This window comes from Patiria miniata, unplaced genomic scaffold (assembly GCF_015706575.1).
Source record: "Patiria miniata isolate m_02_andy unplaced genomic scaffold, ASM1570657v1 HiC_scaffold_8, whole genome shotgun sequence".
Classification (NCBI taxonomy): Eukaryota; Metazoa; Echinodermata; class Asteroidea; order Valvatida; family Asterinidae; genus Patiria; species Patiria miniata.
Genome location: NW_024037075.1, coordinates 12,894,006 through 12,917,978, shown reverse-complemented (window position 1 = coordinate 12,917,978; position 23,973 = coordinate 12,894,006). Strand labels below are relative to the sequence as shown.

The window sequence follows — 23,973 nt, the reverse complement described above, 5'->3', positions numbered from 1 at the left end:
TGCTTGCCCGGTCCCCTCCCTGCCCCCGCCCCCTAAAAAACTTTTCTGATAAGCACTGCTAAATCTGAATGTTTCTTTTCATTGACGCTAATTGAATTCCCCTTTTTATTTATGTCTTTGTTCATTGATTTATTTCATTATTTATAATAATTTATTTCTCCATGTAACAACTAACATTGCTTTTCTTCATCAATGAAAATCCCGCCCGCAAGGTTCTCAAATTGCGATCGCCTTTGCACAAGTTGTAACGTGCGCACGCAAATTAAAATGGCGCAGTGTAATTTGCGTGCTTCGGGAGTTTAAACTTGCGATGAGTTGGGTCCAAGTTACTCGGACTAGCGCTCGACATGCTTCTAAAGCCAAAAAAACCTACAACTTAACTTAGCCTTAGCTTGAGTAACTCCAGCTGACATGCTCCATTTGAATATGGAGCATGTCAGCTGGAGTTACTCAACTTAGCCTAATTCGCCTAAATGTGAAAATCAAAATTTGACAAAGTTCGACAGGTTTTTGTACATGGTGGATTTACGGAGGTAGTCCAGTAAATTGGCCACATTTATGGGGCTAATTCAATGGTTATTCTTCAAGAAATACTTACGGGGGAAAGATTTCCATATACGAAGTTCACTCAACACCCTGTGTACAAACCCTAAGAGATTGGACTGAAAAATTCTAAGTGTTTTCTAAGAAACTGCTTGTATTTTCTCACTGCTCAAATTGACTTTGATGGCATGAAATTGTTATCTGGGGGCTTGTTAGTCAATACAGAGGAAAATTAGTGAACTTCGCATATGGTAATCTTGCCCTTACGGGAATATCAAAAGAGCAGTTTTCCTACCTCCGAAGTCCAGGGTACTTCATCAGTTCATGGCATTATGTATTGCAATTGCAGATGAATTGAGCACATGTATGTGTTTTTGTTTTTACCATTTGGCGCAAGAGGGCGCTGCTAATAAGAAAACTGAGCGATGGGCAGCAAACGTCACGTGCAAAATAGCAGACAGCAGTTTAAAAGTTTTTGAAGGTTCCATTTTTTAGCTTTTTGGTTTTCTGCTACCAGAGATACAGGTTATGTTTTTCTGTAATGGCTGGGCAGACCAAAAGTGGACATCCGCTTTTCTTTTGTCAGAGCAGCAGAAAATTAAATCCGAACAATTAATTTGCGTCTGGGTGATGTAAATTCAACATTAGATCCAAACAAGGCAATTATTGCCATCAAACACACTGCAAATCCACCGCACACAAACAGCAATACGTACGCCAATTTATTCGTCCCCGAAGAGAGAGAGACTGGAATTTAAGAAAAACATTGGGAAACTTCACCCTTTGCATGCCAACAAATCAATACTACTCTCATCACGGTGGAGGTTTAGGTTTTCTGGAAGATAAAGTAGCTACAAGTACGCCTACTCCTCCCAAAACTCGAGGATTTCAACAAAATGGGGAAAATTGAAATATATTTTCAGGTTTCAGAAAACAGAAAGGCAGAAGATTACATTTAATTCGTATTGCGTTTGGTCTGAACATCCAAAAACAAACAAAACAGAATCATTTACCTGAATTGCTAAAAAGAATATATTGACCTTATTTAAATGCAATAAGCCATAATTGTATAAATAATAGTACCCCTCAACCAACAATAGTGGGTATGATGATGAGACGAAATATTAAAAGGGAGCGAAAGTTCATTAAACAATTAACAGGTGGAGAGTTCCACAGCTGATCTGCTTACATTAATGGTTGCGTAAATTGGAGGTAAACAAGCTCTTGAAAATTTCTTTGATAAAAGTCAAATACAAGCCCAAGAAGTGAAAGACGCCGTCTCGATCTGATTGGACAGTGCTAGAATCATTCATAAGATGGATTTTTGAGTCGGGGTGATGTAAATCAATATTAGGTTTTGCCCTTCACGGACTTATAAACACTGTTTACTCAGTGTGTTACCTCCCGAGTGAAAGTTGGAAAAAAATCACTCGGGTGGGACTCGAACCGACGACCACCTGCTTTCTAGTGCAGATGTCTTACCACTACACTGTACATAGCAGCGGGTACGCAATAACTATTCAGTGCTAGAATCCTTGCATTTTGGGGACTGTTTTCTTATTATATCACCAAATTTTGCGATTTGATGCCCTTTTAGCACCCGGCAATAAATCGGGGGTTCAACATTTAAAAACTTCGATAGGTGTAGCCATACTTTTGTAAAAAAACAAAAACAACAAAAACAAACACGAGCAAAATAGACTAGCAGAACTCGCAGGAGAAACAAAGACATTTTATCATGAAATGTAGATTTGTAAAGATTCGCCCGTATCGTTTTCTTCATCGTAGAATTTTAACCCCAAAACATATTTTGAAATGTTCTCCGACATTTACTTAAAGGGAATATACAACATTTGCAAACATCGAAACATAAAACTACAAAGTTTTTACGAAATACCTTACTCGGATGTTGGTAAATGACAGTCTCAAGCATCTTGTAAATTTATGGCACCTGGTGTGAAGTCATTTTCAAGAAAATGGTATTTTTGTATACATGGTCGGCCGACCAGCGTTGGAAAAACCTAACTATTTTTCAACTATTGCTCCAAATTTACCATTTTTTCAGTCCAAAGTTTGTTTGCTATTGGTGGTGCAGGCCAGCTAGACTGGTTCCCTTGCCTTACAATTTTCCATCCTCTATAAATTGATCCATTTTATCTTTTGTGGAGTCAGGGAACCAGACTACTTGAACATTTTTTCCCCCAACCTTTTCGAATATAAAACTTCAAAAATGTCAGCGTAACAATATTTGATCTATTATACTAACCCCTCAAATAGTTCATTTCTGAAAATTACAGCAAAAGCCAATGATGTACGTTCCCTTTAAAATCAAAGACATCATAGGATCGTATATAGGAGCGTTTAGTTTTTGCCCTTAGTTTGTTCGCTTCCAATAATAACTCCCAAACTCCAAAGAATAAAGTTCAAAACCTAACCTGTTGAAGTTTCAGCTCAGTGGACATTTAGGCCTATATACTTTTCGAGAAAACAGTGGGGGAATTAAAATGCATAACTGGAACCTTTTGATCACGAAAGACGATTTCAATAGAAATGTTTATCCCCAAACCCTTACGGCGTGGGGTAGTGGAATCTAGATGCTCTGTGTGCGATCGGAGGCAATTTCTTATCACTTTAACCATTTTTGTTTAAAGCAAAAGATCACCCTTTTAACATCCTTTTCGAATTTGGAGTCTTTGAATCAATATTTCTGAGCTATAGAATCATAATTATGTAGGCTACATTTCGGGGACCGGACAAACGATATGATATTCCCACTTCAAAGTGGGGGGGGGGGGGCATCGATTGTCGCCCGCGATCCAAAAAAGCTTTTTGATAGCAATTCGGTAGGGTACTTTGGGATAAATGCAAATGATGCCTTTGTATCTCAAGAGGGAAAAAAACATTAAGGAAAACATGCATTAAAGGAAAACATGCATCTCGTTTCGTCCCAAGGATTGGCGGCCGAGGCATGGTCACCGTGCAGCTGACAGTGAAGGAAACATTAGAGTTCCTCACACAGGAGCAACGAAGTTCACCCAAGACTGACAAAAATAGAGCTGCCTTTACCACTGTATCAGTTTATTCAGTTACATAAACTGTATACATTTGTTTAAACCCAAGCGGTCCTTTTCAGGGACAACACATTTTCCTAAAAGATAACGAATCTTCTGGATCCCCCCTCACAGCTGCCTACATATTCTTTTTCCTCTCAAGGGTTTTTGACGTCTTTCTTCACGTAAGGATTCCCTTCCACAATTTAGTGAAAGTTCTTTGGCAAATAATAGTTTCCCTCTAGTGCCAAGTATTGGTTTTCATGTGCCTCTTGATCTGCTTGCAACTGTGCATGACACTATAACTTCAATAAAATAAAGGAAATTGTAGATATGATTATACTTCCAATTGTTACTACTTCAGAGGCACAAGATCAACATAAAAAAAACAGACAAAATTAATATTATTATTATTTATTCAACCCAAACAACATAAAGTTACAAAGTGAAATTACATGAGAAAACACAAAAACGTAAACACTCAGGATTAATAAATATTTAGATACCTTTCTGGATTCAAAAATATTGCAGGATTAACTAAATAGAACCACTGAAAACAAAACAAGCGTACAAATGAACACAAATTAAAACATAATAGGCAATCACATAAAGAACTCTAATAACTAACTCATTAATAAGATACAATTAATTAAGAATTAGTAATAATTGATAATCAATCAGACTGAAATGAAAGCACATTAGTAATTACTGGTTAAGATAAAAACAATCCTGAGTGTACGACATTCGTATTTTAATATAGGTTTTCCCGGCTATTTTAAAACATTATTTACACAAATTCACCAACTTTAACATTCAATTTCGTCCGAGAATAATTTCACACGCTTTTAACAAAACCAATTAAGTCATTTACCTTTCAATTTCAAAGTTTGGTCACCCTCTTTGGTCACCGGGTCGAGAATATTCGTCATTACACATCAAATTGGTATTAGCTGTTGCCGAATGGCAGCATTCAGAGATCGAATTCGTCCGATATAAATCAATTAGACGCATTTGAATTCTGAATAACAAGGTCTGGCGTGGACAAGACGAAATCGAAAGTGTGCTCATTGTTTGAACTAAATTTAAAATTGTCTGACAAAAGACGAAATTAAACATTGGAAGTTCACTAAATCGATGTTGACTGACAAATTTGAATATTAGAAACGGTGAATTCGAATGATAAACGTTTTAAAATAGCCGGGAAAACTTATAGACAAATTTGCCATTTTTTAATAAGGTATGAGATTAAGTATAATTAATGTCTTCATTCAAATAAAAAGAAAAACCCAGAAGTTTCCTCTATCTTATCAACTATTGCCATTGATTTTGAATAATCACCAATTTTAACATTTTAAGCGTAGATTGGCTAAAGAATGCCTTGGTCCTGTGGTTACGGTGTTCGAACCCTGCCAGGAACATGGGGTTTGTGTCCTTGGGCAGGACACTTTCCTACAATTGCCTCTCTCCACCCAGGAGTACAAAATCAGTATACTGTGAGGGTAGAAGACCGAATGTGTGCTGATATACTGGCTGCCGGGTGGTCTCGTGGCCTGATGAACGGGGCACTTTGAGATTGTTGATGCGACGGAGAGCACTACATAAGCATTACAATATATCTATATACATGTATGTCCAACTTGAAAAGATGGACAGTTTTAGCAGACTGGATGCAAGGATATGAAAAGAGTTTAATGAAGATACCTATGACAAGATTTGAAACAGACCAGTACCATAGACCTTATGCATTAGGGCGGAGTAAGAGGGCAATGGTTTGGTATTGCTTGGCTAGGCATGAGTCTACCTTTTGTTCGTTTATTGTTACTAGATTAAAATAACCACGAACAGCCTCTGAGATGCCTGTGATACATAAGGTCTATGTGTTGGACTTCAAGCAAAAGTTTGTTTTCTTGTGCTGCATGGTTGCACTATGTTAAGATTTAGGTTTCTCAGTACACGGTATTCGAGAGTGTAAAGTCAAGGTAAACACTAGGCTGGGTTAAGAATACCAATCAGAAATTTGGCAACAGTGTAAGCCTACATATGGGCAACGTGACGTGTCCATGTTCATTCAAAGCTCCTTTTAATATACATCACTGCTAGACTTCAATCTGCAATTGCTAACATTTCTTAGAACAAAATTTAAAGGGAATATACATCATTTGCTTTTGCTGTAATTTTCAGAAATGGATGGAATTGGGGGGTTGGAAATATAAAGCAAATATAGTTTTACTGACTTTTTGGAGGTTTTGGGTTCGAAAATGCTATAAAAACCAAGAAAAACGATCATTTTCCTGTAGTCTGGTTCCCTGACTCCATATACACTGCCAAAAATATTTTCTTACTTAAGAAAACTTTTCTTGAAATTAGAAAAATATTCTAGATTTAAGATAATTTGTAAGAAAAAAGAAAATGGGCAAGAAAATACTTCTTAAAATATTTAATAAAATATACTTGAAGAAATTATATCTTTTTTTAAGATTTTTTTTCTCAAAATTATTCTCATTACAAGAAAATTTTCTAATTTTAAGAAAATTTCTTACATAAGAAATTTGTTTAAGAACTACGAACTGTGTTTTTCTCATATTTGCCATCTATTTTCTTATTTTAAGAAAATATTTCCTGTTAATAAAAACAATTCTTGTCTTCAAAAAATGCTACACTTCAAGAAAATTATTCTTGCCAAGTGTTCTTTGTTGATGCATTGTACAAAAAAATACTTTCTCATTTTAAGAAAACTTTTCTTGAATGAAATTAAAATTGTATGACTTTGGCCAGAACAACAGAGGGCGCTGTTGGGGGAGTGGCCAACTGAAATTTAAAAGTGTATTGTTTCAGCTGTCAGGCCTGAACATTCACTTATCATTTCCATCATTTTTATTCTGCCAGAGGTATGTACAAATTTTAGTTTTATTGTCATGTTTTAACTTAATTATCATAGATTAAGGATGGCTATTTGTATGAACTTTATTGTTGAAGATGTTTAAGGATTGAAAAGATTGAAAGTTGTGTAAGTTTCGGATCGGTGGTTGCAAATGTATGCATACTGTAATACATATTGAACATTGCACACATAACCCACTAAGCATGAGTGAGATAGCAATTCCTTTTCTTTTATAGAAAGTAACATATAAAGTGGCAGTCACTGATATGACAATTGATTTTTAGATGTTCTTATTCCTCCATTTAGAAGTGAATCTGAGTTTGGCGATTAGGCTCTGCCTGAGAAGCAAATCTAAGTTTGGAGAATAATGCTCAAAACTAGGTTTGAAGTTCACCAATAAAAATGTATATTGGCCTAGTTATGACAGTGACAAAATTTTTAAATAAAGTTGTAATGTAAGGTGAAAATACTATTATTGAAATGAGCAAACTATACAGGGTGATTAAAAAAGGTAAGCCTGAAACAAAGGACTTTTATTTGTTAAATATTAACACAATGTCTTCATGGCATCCATTGCTGCTATGATGAATGGATACCTTTGCCTTGAAGTTGTTTTCTTGTAGTAGGAAAACAATTCTCATTAATTTGTACTAAGATTTATGATGTCTTTTCTTTTGGAATCCAAGAAAACCTCAGCAAAAACAAAAAAAACACCCAAGATTACAATTCCAGCTAGGAGTTAATTGTCTTGATTCAAGAAAAGGAAACAAGTTTTCTTGTGTCATTCCTAATCCTAGAAAATGGTAACAAGAAATTTGTCCTTGCAGGTTTTCTTAAAATAAGAAACATAACTGAGAAAAGTTGATTTCAGGTGGATTGAGCAATATAAATTTTCTTGCAGTTTTTCTTAAAATAAGAAACATACTGAGAAAACTTTAGAAAAAAATATTCTTAATTTGACAAAAGTTGAGAAAGAAACAAGAAAAAAAACTAGATTTTTTTTGCAATATGAAGGGGTTATATTCTTGTTTCAAGAAAAGGAAAGAGGTTTTCTTGTGTCACTCCCTAGAAAATTGGAACAAGAAAAATTTTCTTGCAGTTTTTCTTAAAATAAGAAACATAACTGAGAAAAGTTTAGAAAAAAATATTCTTAATTTGACAAAAGTTGAGTAAGAAACAAGAAAAAAAAACTAGATTTTTTTTTGCAATATGAAGGGGTTATATTCTTGATTCAAGAAAAGGAAAGAGGTTTTCTTGTGTCACTCCCTAGAAAATTGTAACAAGAAAAATTTTCTTGCAGTTTTTCTTAAAATAAGAAACATAACTGAGAAAAGTTTAGAATTTTTTTTCTTATTTTGACAAAAGTTAAGAAAATTATTTATCCTAAATCAAGAACACTAGAAAAAAAATCTAATAACAAGTTTCTTAAAACAAGAATTGGCCTTTTAGAAATATTTTCTTGTGTCACTCCCTAGAAAAAAAAACTTGTTTTAACTTTTTTTTTCTCAAAATAAGAAATATATTTTTGGCAGTGTAGGAAGAAACAGAGCAGTTTACATACATTGGGGAATTGTAAGGTCAGGGAACCAGTCTAGCTGGCCCGTACCCGTTCATAGGTTTGTAATCGATTGCAAACAAGTGCAATGGTCAATTGGGGCCTGTATTTGAAAAAAAAGCCAGTTGTTTCCAACGCTGATCGGCCGATCAGCGTTGGAAATTGATACAAAAATACCACTTTTCTTGAAAATGACAGTATACCAGGTGCCATAATTTTACAGGATGCTTTAGACTGTCATTTACCAACATCCTATTAAGGTATTTCGCAAAAACTTGGTAGTTTTATTTTTCGATGTTTGCAAATGTTGTATATTCCCTTTTGTATTCACACTTTCTTAAACGGGGAAAATTGTAAGTATAAAAAACTTCATTTTGAAGATTTACAGTCATTATTTTGTTCAAAGGCATTTTGGCAGGATGTAAGATGTACATAAGTAAAACACTGCTATCGTGTTTAAGTCAAATTACAAACCACATGATGGATTTTCTAAATTGTAACTGCTATACACTTTGAAAAGACTTGTAGAAACTTCAGAAAATTGTATTGTTTTTTAAACTTGTTTGACTTAAAATAAATCACATTTAAAAATTTCACATTTCATCTACAAGCCTTCATTTTGTGCAAGTTCACAATTCTACAATTTAAGTCTACAAAAAATTCTTGATAAACTTTTCTTTTTAACTTATAAAAAAGCAAACAATTGGAAGATCGCAACAATTGGATCTTATGAAAGATCGCAACAATTGGATCTTATGCAAAAATATGTTTCAAAAATCTGAGATGGTGACCATCCGACCCATGGATTGACCCAACTTCTTGTGACCTCAAAAACCTCCTCATGAGCATTTCATGTTTTTTGCACCTGATGACAAACTGAAAGAGATATTTATTAATTTTTTTGTGCCCCATTTACAATAATTTGAATCTTTCCATAGTCATTTGTTTTTGCTAATATCCAAAATTTTTCTAAGAGAAAAATAGTGATGACATCTTTCAACATGGAGCTTTAGCGTTACAGCATGAAATTTAATTTCTGATAATATGACACAGGAAGACCATTTGCCTTTGTTGTTAACATTCGCTGATGTCGGCAGAAAACAGTCAGTCCCACTTGTGCAAAAGCTGCCAACGTTGGTATTAAACATATATAAGCAATTGTTTGCGTATTACCCCTGGTTTTACTGCCTATAGGAAGAACAGCCGGTCAGCCAACTCAATCCGGGGCTCTTTGTGCAGGCTTTGGCCAACAAGGAAAGACAGCTTGTAAGCATAGAGGCAGGGGGCTGGTACACGAATGGTTCCCTGCAAAACAACAGAAGAAACAGACAAGATGAATACGGAGCTGGACCACTGAACTCTATAGTTACTGTACTGTCTTATGACATGTGCATACTGAAGCAGCCATCTGCCATCTTTGTTCCCTCATGACGTGTCTTATGACAATACGTACTGAAGCAGCCGTTCTCTCATGACATGTCTGTGCAAGAGACATGGGATATCTGTGCAAGTGCCACCTCAAAGTAAACTGATCACCTCTATGGCAAATAACTTGCTGTGAAATTTGCAAAAATTGAACGCATTTGACTCCTGCCAAATTTTGCCAAGACTGCTTTGGGTTATGATTGGTTGGCATGGCTGGCAAGTGTGTTAAGCACTCAACTTTCACCACTGTGGCCCGGGTTCGATTCCCAGCTCGGGTCATTATGTGAGTACAATTGGTCATTGATTCTCTCTTCTGCCACGAGGGTTTTTCTTTGGGCTCTTCGGTTTCCCTCCCTCCGCAAAAATTGACACTTTGGATCTCTGGCTGTGCTCCATGGTTAGACATGGGTCGATGGCGGCAGCCTAAGGCACCTTTACATGCCTTTGGCTAGACCACAATGTAGCTACGTCCTTTGCAATTCAGCTCCGATGCTGCAAGTAAGGACGATTAGCCCCCCATATATACAGGATAGTCACAATGCTTTGGAATGCCGTTCATAACTTGCCCCGCTCCTTACCGGCCAATTGAAGTAGAGATGGGTGAGCTTGTAGGTCAGGCTTTGCATGCTGTCTGGTGCCAGACCTGAGTTGTCCCAGATCACATTGTAACTGGTTGGAGTGACCGTACCCTGGCGTACAGACTGACTGACAAGGAAGAAGTCGTACCTGCAGCGTGGACACAAAATGGAGACCGGAGTGATACATACATGTTAAGTCGAAATAAATTATACTGGTTTAGAATTTAAAGTTTCTGATTCCCAGCTCTTCAACACTCCAAAATGTGTTCTACATATGAATCAGCTAGCAAATAACTGCAGTGCAACAAAAGTATTTTGTCTTTGACACGAAAAATTACCAAATCCATCAAAACTGGTAATGAAACTTTTCGTCAGTCCATTTGTTTTTATTCTAGTAAAAACATTGAAACATGCCAGCGGCTCGACCACGTTGTAGCCGAGTCCTTCGCAATTCAGCATCTCAGCTGCCAGTAAAGATAATAAGCCTCCCAAATTATTATATTATTATTATATCCCTACAGACCATGTCACTTGTGAGGTCATACTGAAAGGCACTACAGGCAACCTAAACACTTACCGGTACATGTAAGCATCTTATTTAAGCACTGTCAATATAGTGATATTACTTAATTATTCGATATTATTTTGATATCGATACCGCCGACAGCAATTGTTTTAATCATATCGAAATATTGGATATTGAGGAATCATATCGAAAATGCGTCATATTATCGTCAACATCAATCTCCTGTTGGTGCTTTTACTCTGTGTTGAACGTTTGCTGTATAATGAATTGAAACTTGGCAGCAACTTGTGCTTGTGACTCAAAATAACAAAGAAAACATTCATATTCCAAGAAATATACACACAGTGCAGAATTAAGAGAACAGTTTGCTGAAAGTTGGCATCAGGTGACATAGTCTATAGTTACCGAACAAACTGATGATTTTACGAAGCATTATTATTTTTGGTTAGTTACAGTGTACAAGGATAATAATTTGTTTTCTGTTTGATTTTTTCCAGTGAGTTGTTTAGGCCCCCCACAAAAGTCTCCGGTTTCTGGTATGGAGCTTGCCCAAAAAGTGGTGCAGCGACGTGGCTTTTTTTTTTATCTGTTTTTTTTTGCTTCAAATGTCGGCTGATGACTGCAAATGGTGCCTGACTAAACTTAGTGCAAATACATGGGAGTCCAGAGAGGCCACATAAAGCTTATTCTCGATCATAACCCCATCTAAAATTGTGCAGCAGCAGGAGTCCAGTCAAACCAGTGAGTTTTGCGGTTTTTAGACATCATCTTTCATTGAATTTTTTTTTTTTTTTCTATTTTGGAGATGCGCATGGCTACGATGACGCGCGCGCATACCAGAAACCGGAGACTTTTTTTTTGGCCTTACTTACAAGTCTGGTTTGGTGACCCCTGAGTCGATCACCGTTCCTGGGGATGGGTTGACAAGATTTCCTTGGTTCAAGGAGCAAAATCTATTGTTGATTCACTTCTTAACGACGATGACCACAGCACACTTAGGGCTGAACACAAACAATCAAAGACACCATTTATTGGCACAGTCTTGTCTATCATTACATGAGACACTAATTAACAAAACTTCTATGACAAAAAGCAAAATGTGAAAGATTCAAAACGCGAATATAATATGAGGCAACAACACGGATAAACCTTGTCACATATTTTGTGGTGCTGCTAAGTATACATTTTGTGCAGCAAGTTAGCATTCTTATAAAAAAAATCAGCTGAGAACCTCACACCAAGTGACATTTTTATTGGTTATTCCTATATTTTTTTACAATAAGCCAACTTGTTCTCTGCACTCAAGGAAACGTCTGTCCTTTGCAGCTCTGAACATGGCTACAGGGCCCAGTTTAACAGAATTTACAAAGCACAAATTTACTTAGCAAACAAATAGTTGACTAGTACTAGACTGTTACCAGCTTAAAATGTCATATCATGTAGAATCGTAAATTGATGCAAATATAATAGTCTGAGAGCCCAGAGAGGTTTAATTAGAATATCAGGCACAAAAGGTTTGATGGTGGCAGCGAGTTTGTTTCTGCACTCAATAGGGGACGATGAACAGTGGCGTCACCAGACTTTTCAGTCTGGGGGGGCACAGGGGGGGCACCAGCATTTGATGGGGGGCACTTAGGTGGATACGGATCGCCGTCCTGGGGGAGGGGTCTAAGGGGAGGGGGTGCCCCTCCCCTTTGGAAAATTTTCGCATACGGAGGATGGGCTAGATGCAAAATGGTGCCACATTTGATGCTAAATTCGATCTGAAGATATCTCCAGAAATTGCTATTTAACCAACTCAGATGATGGGAGTTGAATATAACAAAATATATATATATTTTTTTACCAACCCAAATCTCAGATGGGGGGGCGACGCCACTGACGATGAACAATAGAGGACAATAGGGTCCCCAATTCCCGAGAGGTTCCCTATTTGGATTCGGGTACAAAACATATGGGAGGTCGTCCTAAAAAATTAGGACAAACAAAAGAGGGACAATATAGGTCCCCGGTTGCAGGCATATACACACTTGTGTGCGTGTACAAACACTGCCTTGTGGGGTACCGGAACAATGGGAGGTACCCCACAAGGAATGCCCACCGATTTGCGGGGTACCGTTTTGGTACCCCACAAGTTTTTCAAGAAATAGATATCTGGATTTTACTCAAAAACTAGGAATTTCCAAGGTGGGTTGATCTGTCGCAAATGGAAGAGTTTTAGAAAAGGGATATTAAGTCCGAATTTCAGCCCAGGAAATTAATTCAGGTTAAAATAAGGGTATTTTGAAATTAGTATGCGATGTTGCAAAATTTTAGCACACGAGAACAAAGGAAGTACCCCACTTCTATGCCTATGTAAGCGTGTGTGAGTAGGTGTGGGTTTCGATCTGACCTTCAACCATTATTCTGAAGTGTCACATTCCGTGCAACCTCAGAGATTTAAATTTTGGGGTTGGGTTTCTTGTACCTGGGTACCCATGTTTTTTCAGTCGGGTACCTGATTCCCAAAATAGCATACCCTACTTTTCAGCCACAGTTCACGTTCATAGTAGATTGTGTCATACCTTTGATGACATCAAAGCTACATCAAGCTCCTGGTGCCTTCCGCCGTCATAGTTTAGGCTGCTGTGGCTTAGCTTCACGAGATCTCTCCATAAGCCCAGCCCAATACTTCTCCACCTAAGATACAATCAAATGGATAGACAATGTACAACTGATGTCAGCATGGTTTTAATGAAATCGCTGTGGTAAGAGGGGAGGTACGGTACTTTTTGACCTGTGCACCAACTTTGATAGAGAGTGTTTCCAAAATGCCATATCCGTTTGAAAAATGTGAAAAAACTGCACGGTTATGACAAATTTATACACGTATATATACAGCCCTAATTTGTAAACTACGTTTTCATGTATTCTTAATTAACCCTCCTGCTATCTGAACAGTCACAGACAGTCAAAAACTAAATCCTCTTCCCCTGCCAAGCCTTTTACACAGTCAGATCATCATAATTTCAAGCAAGCACAGTGACTAGTCATAATTACAGTCAACAGACAAAAGACAAGCGGTAGGCACAGCTGGCTCATTGTTTTCCAAGTCAAGTCAAGTCCCAAGTCAAATTTAAGCAAGTCAAGTCAAGTCTCAAGTCAAATGTTTTCCACTCAAGTCCCCGAGTCAATTTTTCACAAGTCAAGTCAAGACCCAAGTCAATTTTTTTCAAGTCAAGTCAAGTCTCGAGTCAATTCTGTTTAAATATTAGATGCACATACTACGTGCAGGAACCAGTTTATGTGCTCGACGATGGAGCCAGAGTAGAGATGGGAATGGGGTTTATCAAAGCGTGCATCATGTAAGGAGATAAAAAAAAAAAAAAATATCATACTTTTCAAACATCCTCTCTCAAGCACCTTATTTTTATCTAAAGAGTGTAAAAACGCATTTTGATATAATATATCCAAACTTGTTCCATCATGTTGAATGTTTGAAGGACGTCTGACAAAATGTCCTTCTGAACGTTTTCGTTTAAAGGGAAGATACAACATTTGCAAACATCACAAAACGAAATGATCAAATTTTCACAAAATACCTTACTGGATTGTTAGGGAATAACAGTCCTGTAAAATTGTGGCTCCTAGTGTGCTGACATTTTCAAGAAAAATTGTATTTTTCCAATGCTGGTCGGCCGACCAGGCTGCGTTGGAAAAAACTGCATTTTTTTCAAAAACCGTTCCTAATTTTTCCTAATTAGTTATTCCGCATTTTCTTTGCAAACCTGCGATGGGGTACAAGCCTGCTAGACTGATTCTCTGACCTTACAATTCCCCGAAGTCAAAACTTGCTCCGTTTCATCTTTAGTGGGGACAGGGAACCAGACTACAATAACATGATTGGTTTTCTTGGTTTTTCCAGCATCTACAAGCCCAAAACGTGAAACAAGTCATTTTAACAATATATGCTATAACATACTTAAATCCTCCAAATCCATTTTTTTCTGAAAATTGCAGCAAAAGCAAATGTTGTACATTCCTTTAACGCATGATGTGAATTCTTGTTGCTTTATGGCGAATTGGGGGTAGCAGCCATTTTCTTGTCATTTAAACCCTAGTTGCATTTAGCACGCTTACGGTAAACCACTTTACGTGTACGTGTAGCATATAGTCTCTAAGGAATGACCGCTCTATAACAATGGATGGTGCTCAGACTACGCACGGCACAAACTTCACCTCGCATGCATGAGGTGGAGTATGATACGTTGTCCATAACACACGCATAGTGCTAGTCATGTACATGAGGTGTGGCAGGCTCAGGATGCCTAGCTATCGCATGCTGGTTGCTAATTCGCCATGTATATCTGCATTCTTTTCAACCGACTATGCTAATGTGCATGAACACCCAGAGTTTTGTGTTTTTCTGTAACTTGAAGAAATGTGTTAATGTCAGCAAGTCATATTTTTTTTCAAGTCAAGTCAAGTCTCAAGTCATTTTTGCCCAAGTCAAGTCAAGTCAAGTCTCAAGTCAAAAAAATAGCATCTCGAGTCCCACTCGAGTCCGAGTCAGCGACTCGAGTCAACAACTCTGTCAATCACCTTCAGTCAAGGCACAGCTGTATCAAGTTACATAAACAGTCTCAGCCAGTCAATCCTGCTTTATGTATTCTGGGAATTTTTAACCCTTGAAAACAGTCACTTGATCGATTTTGAGTGAAAGGACAACTTGGCACAGAATGTATGTGGAGGGTTAATAAGCAATCACAACTGGCTTTGGGTAGCCAGGAGAGGGCGGGATTCCAAAAGGAGATGAAAAAGCATTTGCAGCGTTTTTGGAAAAAAAGTTTCATATACGTTTGACATCCTGAATGAAGAAAAATGTCTTTAATTGCAAAAAAGTATCGCCCAGGAAAGTACATGTATAAAGTGACTATTTTAAGCACATTAAAAACAGCTCTATTTTTTTTTGGGGGGGGGGGTTTCCTCTTCTGTCCCGAACTTTTGTGTGAATTGATGGATTTTGTAAAAGGTAAAAAAAAATAATTGCAGGGCTTGAACCAAAAAGGCTAAACCCGACCTGTACCTGTTTCTGAGTGACCTCTGGCTCCCAGAAGGTGCAGAAGACAACATTGGAATGATCCACTGAGCTGGGATTCTATGCGCTGTCTGGCCTTCTCCTCTGGTAGACGATCCCTGTCTAGAATACGCTTCAAGGCCTGGCAAAAAAAAAATTGAAAGAAGATGAAAAAGAATAAACTACAAGGACCATGTCACCAAAGTAAAAATGCAGAAACAAATCTTACTCTAGTTATAATTTACACATGTTGAGAAGCTGAGTATCACATAATGAGAATGGAGTGTAATTTCAGAGTGACTGAGAAGTGCACATGACTGTTTTCATTGTAGTGAATGATTCATGTGCATTTTTAACAATTTTGCACTAAATGTGGGCTAGTCCAATAATAACACTGTGTACAAAGATGCTCAAAGGGGCGTGGTCTTGTCATAATGAATGAGGTGTGACCTATCTCATCCTTATGAATAATGCATGACCACAACTTATAGTAGAGCTAATCCACCTAAGCTTCACTCATCAATGGAAGGCGTGATTGTCCTCATCCTTGCGAATTATGTATGACCACAGCTCATATAGCAGAACCCAGCCCATCCATCTTCAATCTCCTAATTGGGGATGTGACTCACCTCATCCTTATGAATAATGCATGACCAGACCTCATGGCAGAATCCATCCCAGCCGGCCTCAATCACCCAATGGGAGGCGTGACTCACCTCATCCTTATGAATAATGCATGACCACACCTCATGCCATAACCCATCCCAGCCAGCTTCAATCTCCCAATGAGAGGCATGACTCACCTCAACCTCATGAATAATGCATGACCACACCTCATGCCATAACCCATCCCACCCAGCTTCAATCTCCCAATGAGAGGCATGACTCACCTCAACCTCATGAATAATGCATGACCACACCTCATGGCAGAAGCCATCCCACCCCGCTTCAATCAGCATGGCTGCATCCAGCACACACACCAGGCATCCTCCATCACCCATGGTTCTGTCAGAAGAACAGTTGTTTTAACTTGACCCTTTGAACAGTATGCTCTGTTTGTCATCAATCTCCTGTTGACAAACAGTGCACACTATTTGAAACATCGAGTTAAACCAACTGGTTCTTAAGTAAGATTTGAGGCTTTGTATGGTGGAGATACTAATGAATGAAAGGTTTGGGGAAACACCATGTGGGAATACTTTTTTCAAACTTTCAAACCAACTGGTTCTTCTCAGAACCACACAACTTTACAAAGAGATATCATTCACATGGTGTTACCGCAAACCTCCCATTCATTGTTCATGTCCACCATGCAAACCTTCAAATCTCATTTTCAACCCAACGACGAAAAGAATATGTTTTCCGCTCTGTGAATTTTGTCCACTCAGCTTTACTAGGCTTGCCTTATCTTGTTGAAAAATACTTTGGAGTTTTTTCCAGCACCCACCTTGTCCCAACTCAGTCAGCACTCTCCTGAATCCCTGCGTGTCTGGTAGGTAGGCCTTGTGGCCCAGCTTATCACAGTCAATCACTGCAGCACCGAGCCCCTCCAGCCGTCTACATACTGAAGACTTCCCGCTGGCTATGCCGCCGGTCAGACCAATCACGTATGGGGTGCCAGGTAGATCTTTATTCTAAGGGGAAATTTTGAAACTATAAAAGGTAAAATCCAACCTATCTAAGCACTTAAATCGAAAGGAAAACCGAACTCCATGCAGATACTTACTCTAATTGTTCCCCACAAAGAATTGTTTTCCAAATGCTCACTTCAACCTTTGGAGGAATGAAGACAACCACTTTGTGTTTCATCTTCCTTGTTACAATACTAGAAACACCACATTCCATTTTTTCAACATTTCAATATTTTTTTGTAAATAAAATGTCTTTTAAATAAAGAATACTTGCATCCTCTTCACAATCCAGTGGTTTGAGAAGCACATTTAATTGCAGTTTTAAGGTAATGGACACCATTAAGGCCAAAAAGAAAAAATAAGTCGGTCTCTGGTCAGCGCGCGTGTTGATTTTAATCATGCGCGTCGATCTTTTTTTTTCCCAAAATGTTCCGCGGTGGCTCCAACAGCGCCCTCTATTTCTGCACCTCCTCAATCTTTTTTTACCAAAGAGCACCAAGGAATGGGAAATTGCACCAAGCCAAATGATCGAAAGTACCAAGGCAAATTATGGAGGACACCAATGTACATGAGGACACCAAAAAAGCAAAATAGTACCCCACGTACCTTGTCTGTACAATCCAAGCTTGAAGAAAAAAAAAAAGCCAAAAAAAAAGAAGAAAAAAGTCAGGTGTGTTTACAAACACAAATCCCCTGCAACCGTGACTGTTCCAATGACATAACACCACTCTTTTAACATCAATGTACCTTGGTCACATGGAACGTTCATTGACAGCATTAGTGTCTTCTGTAGGTTTTATATGAATTAATCCCTAATCCCTATAATCTCAGAATATAAATACAAGATTTCTATTGTTTAAGCCACTGTGACCTTGACCCTTGACCTTTCGACCCCCAATGCGATAGGCCTATTTGGATTACCAAGAACGATCCACAAACCAAATTTGAAGTTCACATGTAAAGTATTTCTCAAGTTATCACGCTGACAAAATTTCTTTTGTTTTAGCCACTGTGACCTTGACCCTTGACCTTTTGGCCCTAAATGCAATAGGCTTCTTAGGATTGCCAAAGATATCCACAAGCCAAATTTGTAAAGTATATCTCAAGTTATCACGCTGACAAAATTTCTTTTGTTTAGCCACTGTGACCTTAACCCTTGACCTTTTGGCCCCAAATGCAATAGGTTAGGATTGCTAAGGACAATCCACAAACCAAATTTGAAGTTCATATGTAAAGTATTTCTCAAGTTATCGCGCTGACAAAATTTCTATTGTTTCAGCCACTGTGACCTTGACCCTTGACCTTTCGGCCCCAAATGCAATAGACTTCTTAGGATTACCAAGAACAATCCACAAACCAAATTTGAAGTTCATATGTTAAGTATTTCTCAAGTTATCGCGCTGACAAGATTTGTCGGACACACACACCCACACCCACCCACGTGTGTAAATGCCGGCAATCGTGGACGCCCCATTGTCCCTAATCCTCTTTCCTTTGTTTGTACTCTAACTTTTTAGCGACAGCTCTCATTGGTTTTGTACACGATTTGAGATCGTGGACGTTCGGTCAATCGTGGACGTATTGTTTGAGCCCACATTCTTTTGTCCTACGTCCACGATTGCCGGTGGTTACACACGCCCACCAACACACTAACCCACCCACCCACCCACCCACGGAAGGACAAGGCGGAAACAGTATGCCCCTTCAGCTTCGCCGCGGGGCATAAAAAAAAGCAGCGTCGCCGCGTCAACTTTGGTCTGACCAGAGACCGAACATTTTTATTTTTTTGGCCTAACAATGTGTTTTTGCTGATTCAAAGAACAATACAATAAATCTGAAGCAGGTTATAAAAAAACTAACCTTTGAAACTTCAGCTCGGTAGATATATTTTTGAGAAATCTATCAAAATGCATCGTCACTTTTCTTACCACAAAGCATAGGTTTCCATCGACAGCACGATGGTTTGGAAATGATGCTATTTTTCCTTTACTCAAAAATGGCAGCTTAGTAGCCACAATGACTTCACAGGACACTTGATCCTATATTATTTACTTACAATCAAGTAGGATATTTCATGACATTTTGACAATTTCATTTTTTAATGTTTGCGAATGGTGTCCATCACCTTTAAGTCTCCATACTATTTATTTAGCTCCACCTTTAATTCAATGCTTGGCTACAAAATGTGAATTTTTAAGTAATAAAACATCATTGAATGAGGGAATAAATGTGTGCTCGAGAGGTTTTAATCACTCTGTTTAAGACCGCTTAGAGTCTGGTGGCTGATAATTACCCGAGCCGGAGGTCAAAAAAATCCAATATTTCGGTCAAAAAATCCCGATTTTGTTCAACAAGTTTATTTTATGCTTTTTGAAACATCCCTCTAGCTAAGTAATGGAGTGTTCAGCTGGCAATTAAGATGTAAACAACCCTTTATGGAGATTGACGCACGCGTAGCACGTTCTGTGCGATGTAGCGCAGAACGCACCTGGGGCATTGCGTTTTGAATTTAGAACTATAAAATTCTGACTCACTGGTAGTGTTGCGCATGCCTACGTGAGGACTGTGAACGTTCAACCAATAAAACGGCAAAAGGCACCGGATTTCATGGGAGTCCGCATTTTATGTGACACTGGAAAAGTGTTTAAGACCAGCTAGCCGTGTCTTTATCATCCGTTTAAGACCGGCCAAGTGACGGGCTCTCGACCAATAGGAATGGCTAAACTGTCTGAGGTATTTATGAATGGAAAATAAAATGCACTGCAAAAAGTGGTCTCTTCATGGAAACCTGGCAGAGCAACTGTTTTGTGAATGGCTTCTATTCTGTGGTTAGCATAGCCATACAACAAAACCTTGACACTCCACAGAAAAGGGTTTCACTTTTAGCCTAAACACTCACCGTGAATTGCTTGAGCAGTGTTCCCAGGAGTCGAATCCTTTGTGTTGAGAATCTTATCTTGGCTTCTTCATGTGCAGCATGATCGATGTCCTCTACTAGAGATATCTCATGCACGTCTAGTACACACAGACCCTGAATGCAACATGAATGCAACACTGCATTACTCACCATGGGTTGCTTGAGCAGTGTTGCCAGGAGTCCAATCCTTTGTGTTGAGGAACTTATCTTAGCTTCTTCATGTGCAGCATGATTGATGTCCTCTACTAGAGATATCTCATGCACGTCTAGTACACACAGACCCTGAATGCAACATGAACAAATTGAAAAACAACACTGCAAATCTTCAAATACGCACAATGTAAACATCAAAAAGTCAACAACAAAAAAGGACTTTTTTCCCCTTTGGTAGCATCATTGTTATTTTGTTTGTTGTTTTGGTTGTTTCTTCATCTCTTTTCACGTTTTGTATTGCTTAAATAACATAACTAGAATTCTTCACATTGGATTCAAAATGTAATGTACGTAACATAGAAAAAATGTTGTCTAATTTTGTGGACAATTAACACATCACACTATAACCATTCAAACAGGCATCTCGAAATAGAAGTTTAGGAGGAATAAGCATTGGCAGCACAGAGTTGCAAACAAGAATGAAACCCAACACAAAAAGCACAGCTTGTAGACAATTTATGAAAACAAAAACAAATGCATATACAATGTACATGTACACAGGTCAATAAGCTGCCGTTACTGCCATAACTTAATAATACATTGTACATTATGCATGTCACATCATGAACTTTATACATATGTATCACATCCTGAAACAAGACCCGGCAAGCCTAGTCTGGTCCCAGAGTGCACAAACTTCCATTCAATGGTTTCAGAATGGTCATAATTGACAGCTATAGTCATTTCATGCATCCGGCCTGTACAGGCCAGATGTAGATCATTCATAAAGCCCAGTGCACATGAGAGCTATATATCTGCTTACGACAAAGTTCATTCGTGGCCCGTGGTGTGAGCAGATAGCTCCCGTGTGCAGTCAATTGTATGAAAGATTTGTCATTCGTGGTGCTGCGTTGAATATCCAACATGTTTGATCATTTCTGCCATGCACAGAAAACGTCTTACCGTGTGCTCTGAATGAAAACTTTCTGCTTACGGCAAATATGAGACACTGGGAAGAAAAAAATGTTGAAGGCATAAAGGATCACTGGCGTTTATCTCAAAAGTATACGCTACTGAATTATTATCAAAAATACATGGAGTAAAGATTGTACTGGTACTAAACACCGCGTGAAATTATTCTGTCTGGCTTGCTGCCATTTCGAAGAAATCAAGTTATGTACGTGATATCTAAGAATTATCATTCAATTGACTGCTTTTTTAATAAAGAGGGCTTTGGACGAAATCATGTTTCTAATCAAAAGGTTGTGCATGGTTTTCGACATTTTTTTCAAAAAGTAATATCCACTTCGCTGGAACTGAACAGGTTAGGTTTTGATCATTGTTCGAATTTCTTGGATTTTGAGTGGGGCTATTATTGCAAACGGACAAAATGCATCAAAAGCAAATGATCCTATATCCCTATATACCAGAGTTGCTGACTCGAGTCATGCGACTTGGACTTGAGTCGGACTCGAGTCGCTATTTTTGTGACTTGTGACTTGACTTGTAAATACCAGCTGTGACTTGTGACTTGACTTGGACTTGCAAACAATGACTTGTGACTTGACTTGGGATTGCAAAAAATGACTTGTTACCAACCCAAGTCAGACGCTACTCGAGCGACCCAATACACTTTAATTAAGCTATTATACTTTTAATTAGCTATTCGGTTTACGCCTTACGTGCATTAAAAAACGGACTTCGGCTTGCGCGGTTTCTACTTCGCCCAGCTGCAGCTGTAGATTATATCAGTGAGCTGAGCTGTTACGTTGCGTGCACTTCTGGTTGGTAAATAAGAACAGCCTCCCCAGACTCTTTCCTCTTGCTTTGAGGGTACGTGCTGTCTGTTCCTGCTACTAGCTCCCCATCGAATGTGTATTCAGTCATGGAGGAATAATTATGAGGCCACACAGAGCAAAGTTGAGTGATACTATGCTATCAAATCTTGTTTATTTGAAGTGTAACCGTTTGTACATGAAAAAATAGATTTTTATTTTATTGTTCAAAGTCGCCCAACACAAGGCCCAAAAAGGCCACTCAAGATGTTTCGAAATGCAGTTTATAGATGCAGCGAGAAAGTTTCATTCCAGAAATAGACCTGAATAGTGACTGAATCCAGTAAAATGAATAGTTCCCACTAGTTTCAAAAGTTTTCAATAAGACTGTCACAACAAACTACAGTTTTCAATGACCAAGTCTCTTGCTTAATGTAATGGTCGAACAAACTTTGAAACTGAAAGGAACTTTTCGTGAAAAGAAAGCAGGCCTTTGTCAATTGCATGTAAAATACCGGATAGCCTAACCCATTGGTAGGCGTTTAGTATACATGAAATTGAACAATAAAGTGTTAGTATACTACATGTAATCGAGTGAGTGAAGTCTTTTTTCATGTTATCTCAACATTTATTTTTACCATGTAAAGTAAATTTACTTAAGTATACAAAGGGCTAATATCCGACAGATATGTGATAAACTACAAGAATAGTAATTGCAACACATTGAAAAAGGGGAATAAGGAGGCATGTTCAAAATAACTTGTACGTTGACGCCAGGTTCTTTTAGCTTATTACAGCTGGACAAAATAATGTGCAACTTGACGTGTTCTTGGACAAAGATACTTGTGACTTGACTTGTGTTGAGACCAAATGACTTGTGACTTGACTTGTGACTGGACCTAATGACTTGTGACTTGACTTGTGACTGGACCTCATGACTTGTGACTTGACTTGGACTTGCAAACAATGATTTGTGACTTGACTTGGACTTGCAAAAAATGACTTGCTGCCACCTCTGCTATACACACATACAAGCTGGCGCATACCTTTTCCTGTCTGACCCTATTGACAGCATCTCCACCTTTCTTGGTCTCCTCACTGACCACAATCCACCTCATGTCTGGATCCACCACGCTGGGGCCGTAAGGATCCGTGATGGGCACGATGGAGTCTGACTGTAAGATGCGTGGTTTGATATCGTGGATGAAGTCACGGACAGATGCGATGCACGCATCGATGGCTGGATCAACTCTGGTAGTGATTTCCTGCAATCAGATGAGGGGGATATATTCAGGTGTTGTATTAATATAAAATACTGAACACTTTATACATTTATGACCTACTCTCAGCCAAATGAAGTGAAAGAAAGTAATAAAGGTTGTTTTATACTTGATTCATAAACATGGGCGTCGCCAGGATTTTTAGAGGGGGGCAAAACATATTTTTCCCAAAAATTCCTGTATTTCTCAACATACTCTCGATTTCTCAGTTTTAGAGGGGGGCAGGGACATTTTGTCCCCCCCCCCAACTAATTAAATTTACACTACGACTTCGCACCTCTTTTTCTTTTTCTTTTTTTCTCTTTTTTTTTTTTGGCTTTTCGGGGGGGGGGGGGCAAGTGCCTCTCCTTGCCCCCCCCCCCCGACGCCCATGTTCATAAATACCTAAGACCGTTTACGCATTCCTATTGGTCGAGAGCCCGTCACGTGGCCAGTCTTAAACGGATGATAAAGACATGGCTAGCTGGTCTTAAACACTTTTCCAGTGTCACATGAAATTTGGACTCCCATGAAATCCGGTGCTTTTTACATTTCATTGGTTGAACATTCAAATTCCCCATGTATGCATGCGCAATACTACCAGTGAATCAGTATTTCATAGTC

At 38.5% G+C, this 23,973-nt stretch overlaps 2 protein-coding genes across 2 annotated transcripts; both read right to left on the bottom strand.

Annotated features, from left to right (window-relative positions):
- Positions 1–8,595: 8,595 nt before the first annotated feature.
- Positions 8,596–11,516, bottom strand: LOC119719135 (piwi-like protein 1; the record flags this gene model as incomplete). The annotated part of the gene is made up of 3 exons (XM_038188457.1): positions 8,596–9,334; positions 10,033–10,180; positions 11,431–11,516. Coding segments are annotated over 3 exons (351 nt in total), but the record flags the coding sequence as incomplete, so codon positions are not given.
- Positions 11,517–16,676: 5,160 nt separating this feature from the next.
- LOC119719745 (bifunctional coenzyme A synthase-like) lies at positions 16,677–23,318 on the bottom strand (the record flags this gene model as incomplete). Its single annotated transcript, XM_038189240.1, is given in 4 exon segments — positions 16,677–16,684; positions 16,933–17,248; positions 20,313–20,444; positions 23,137–23,318. Coding segments are annotated over 4 exon segments (638 nt in total), but the record flags the coding sequence as incomplete, so codon positions are not given.
- Between the last annotated feature and the right edge of the window lie 655 nt (positions 23,319–23,973).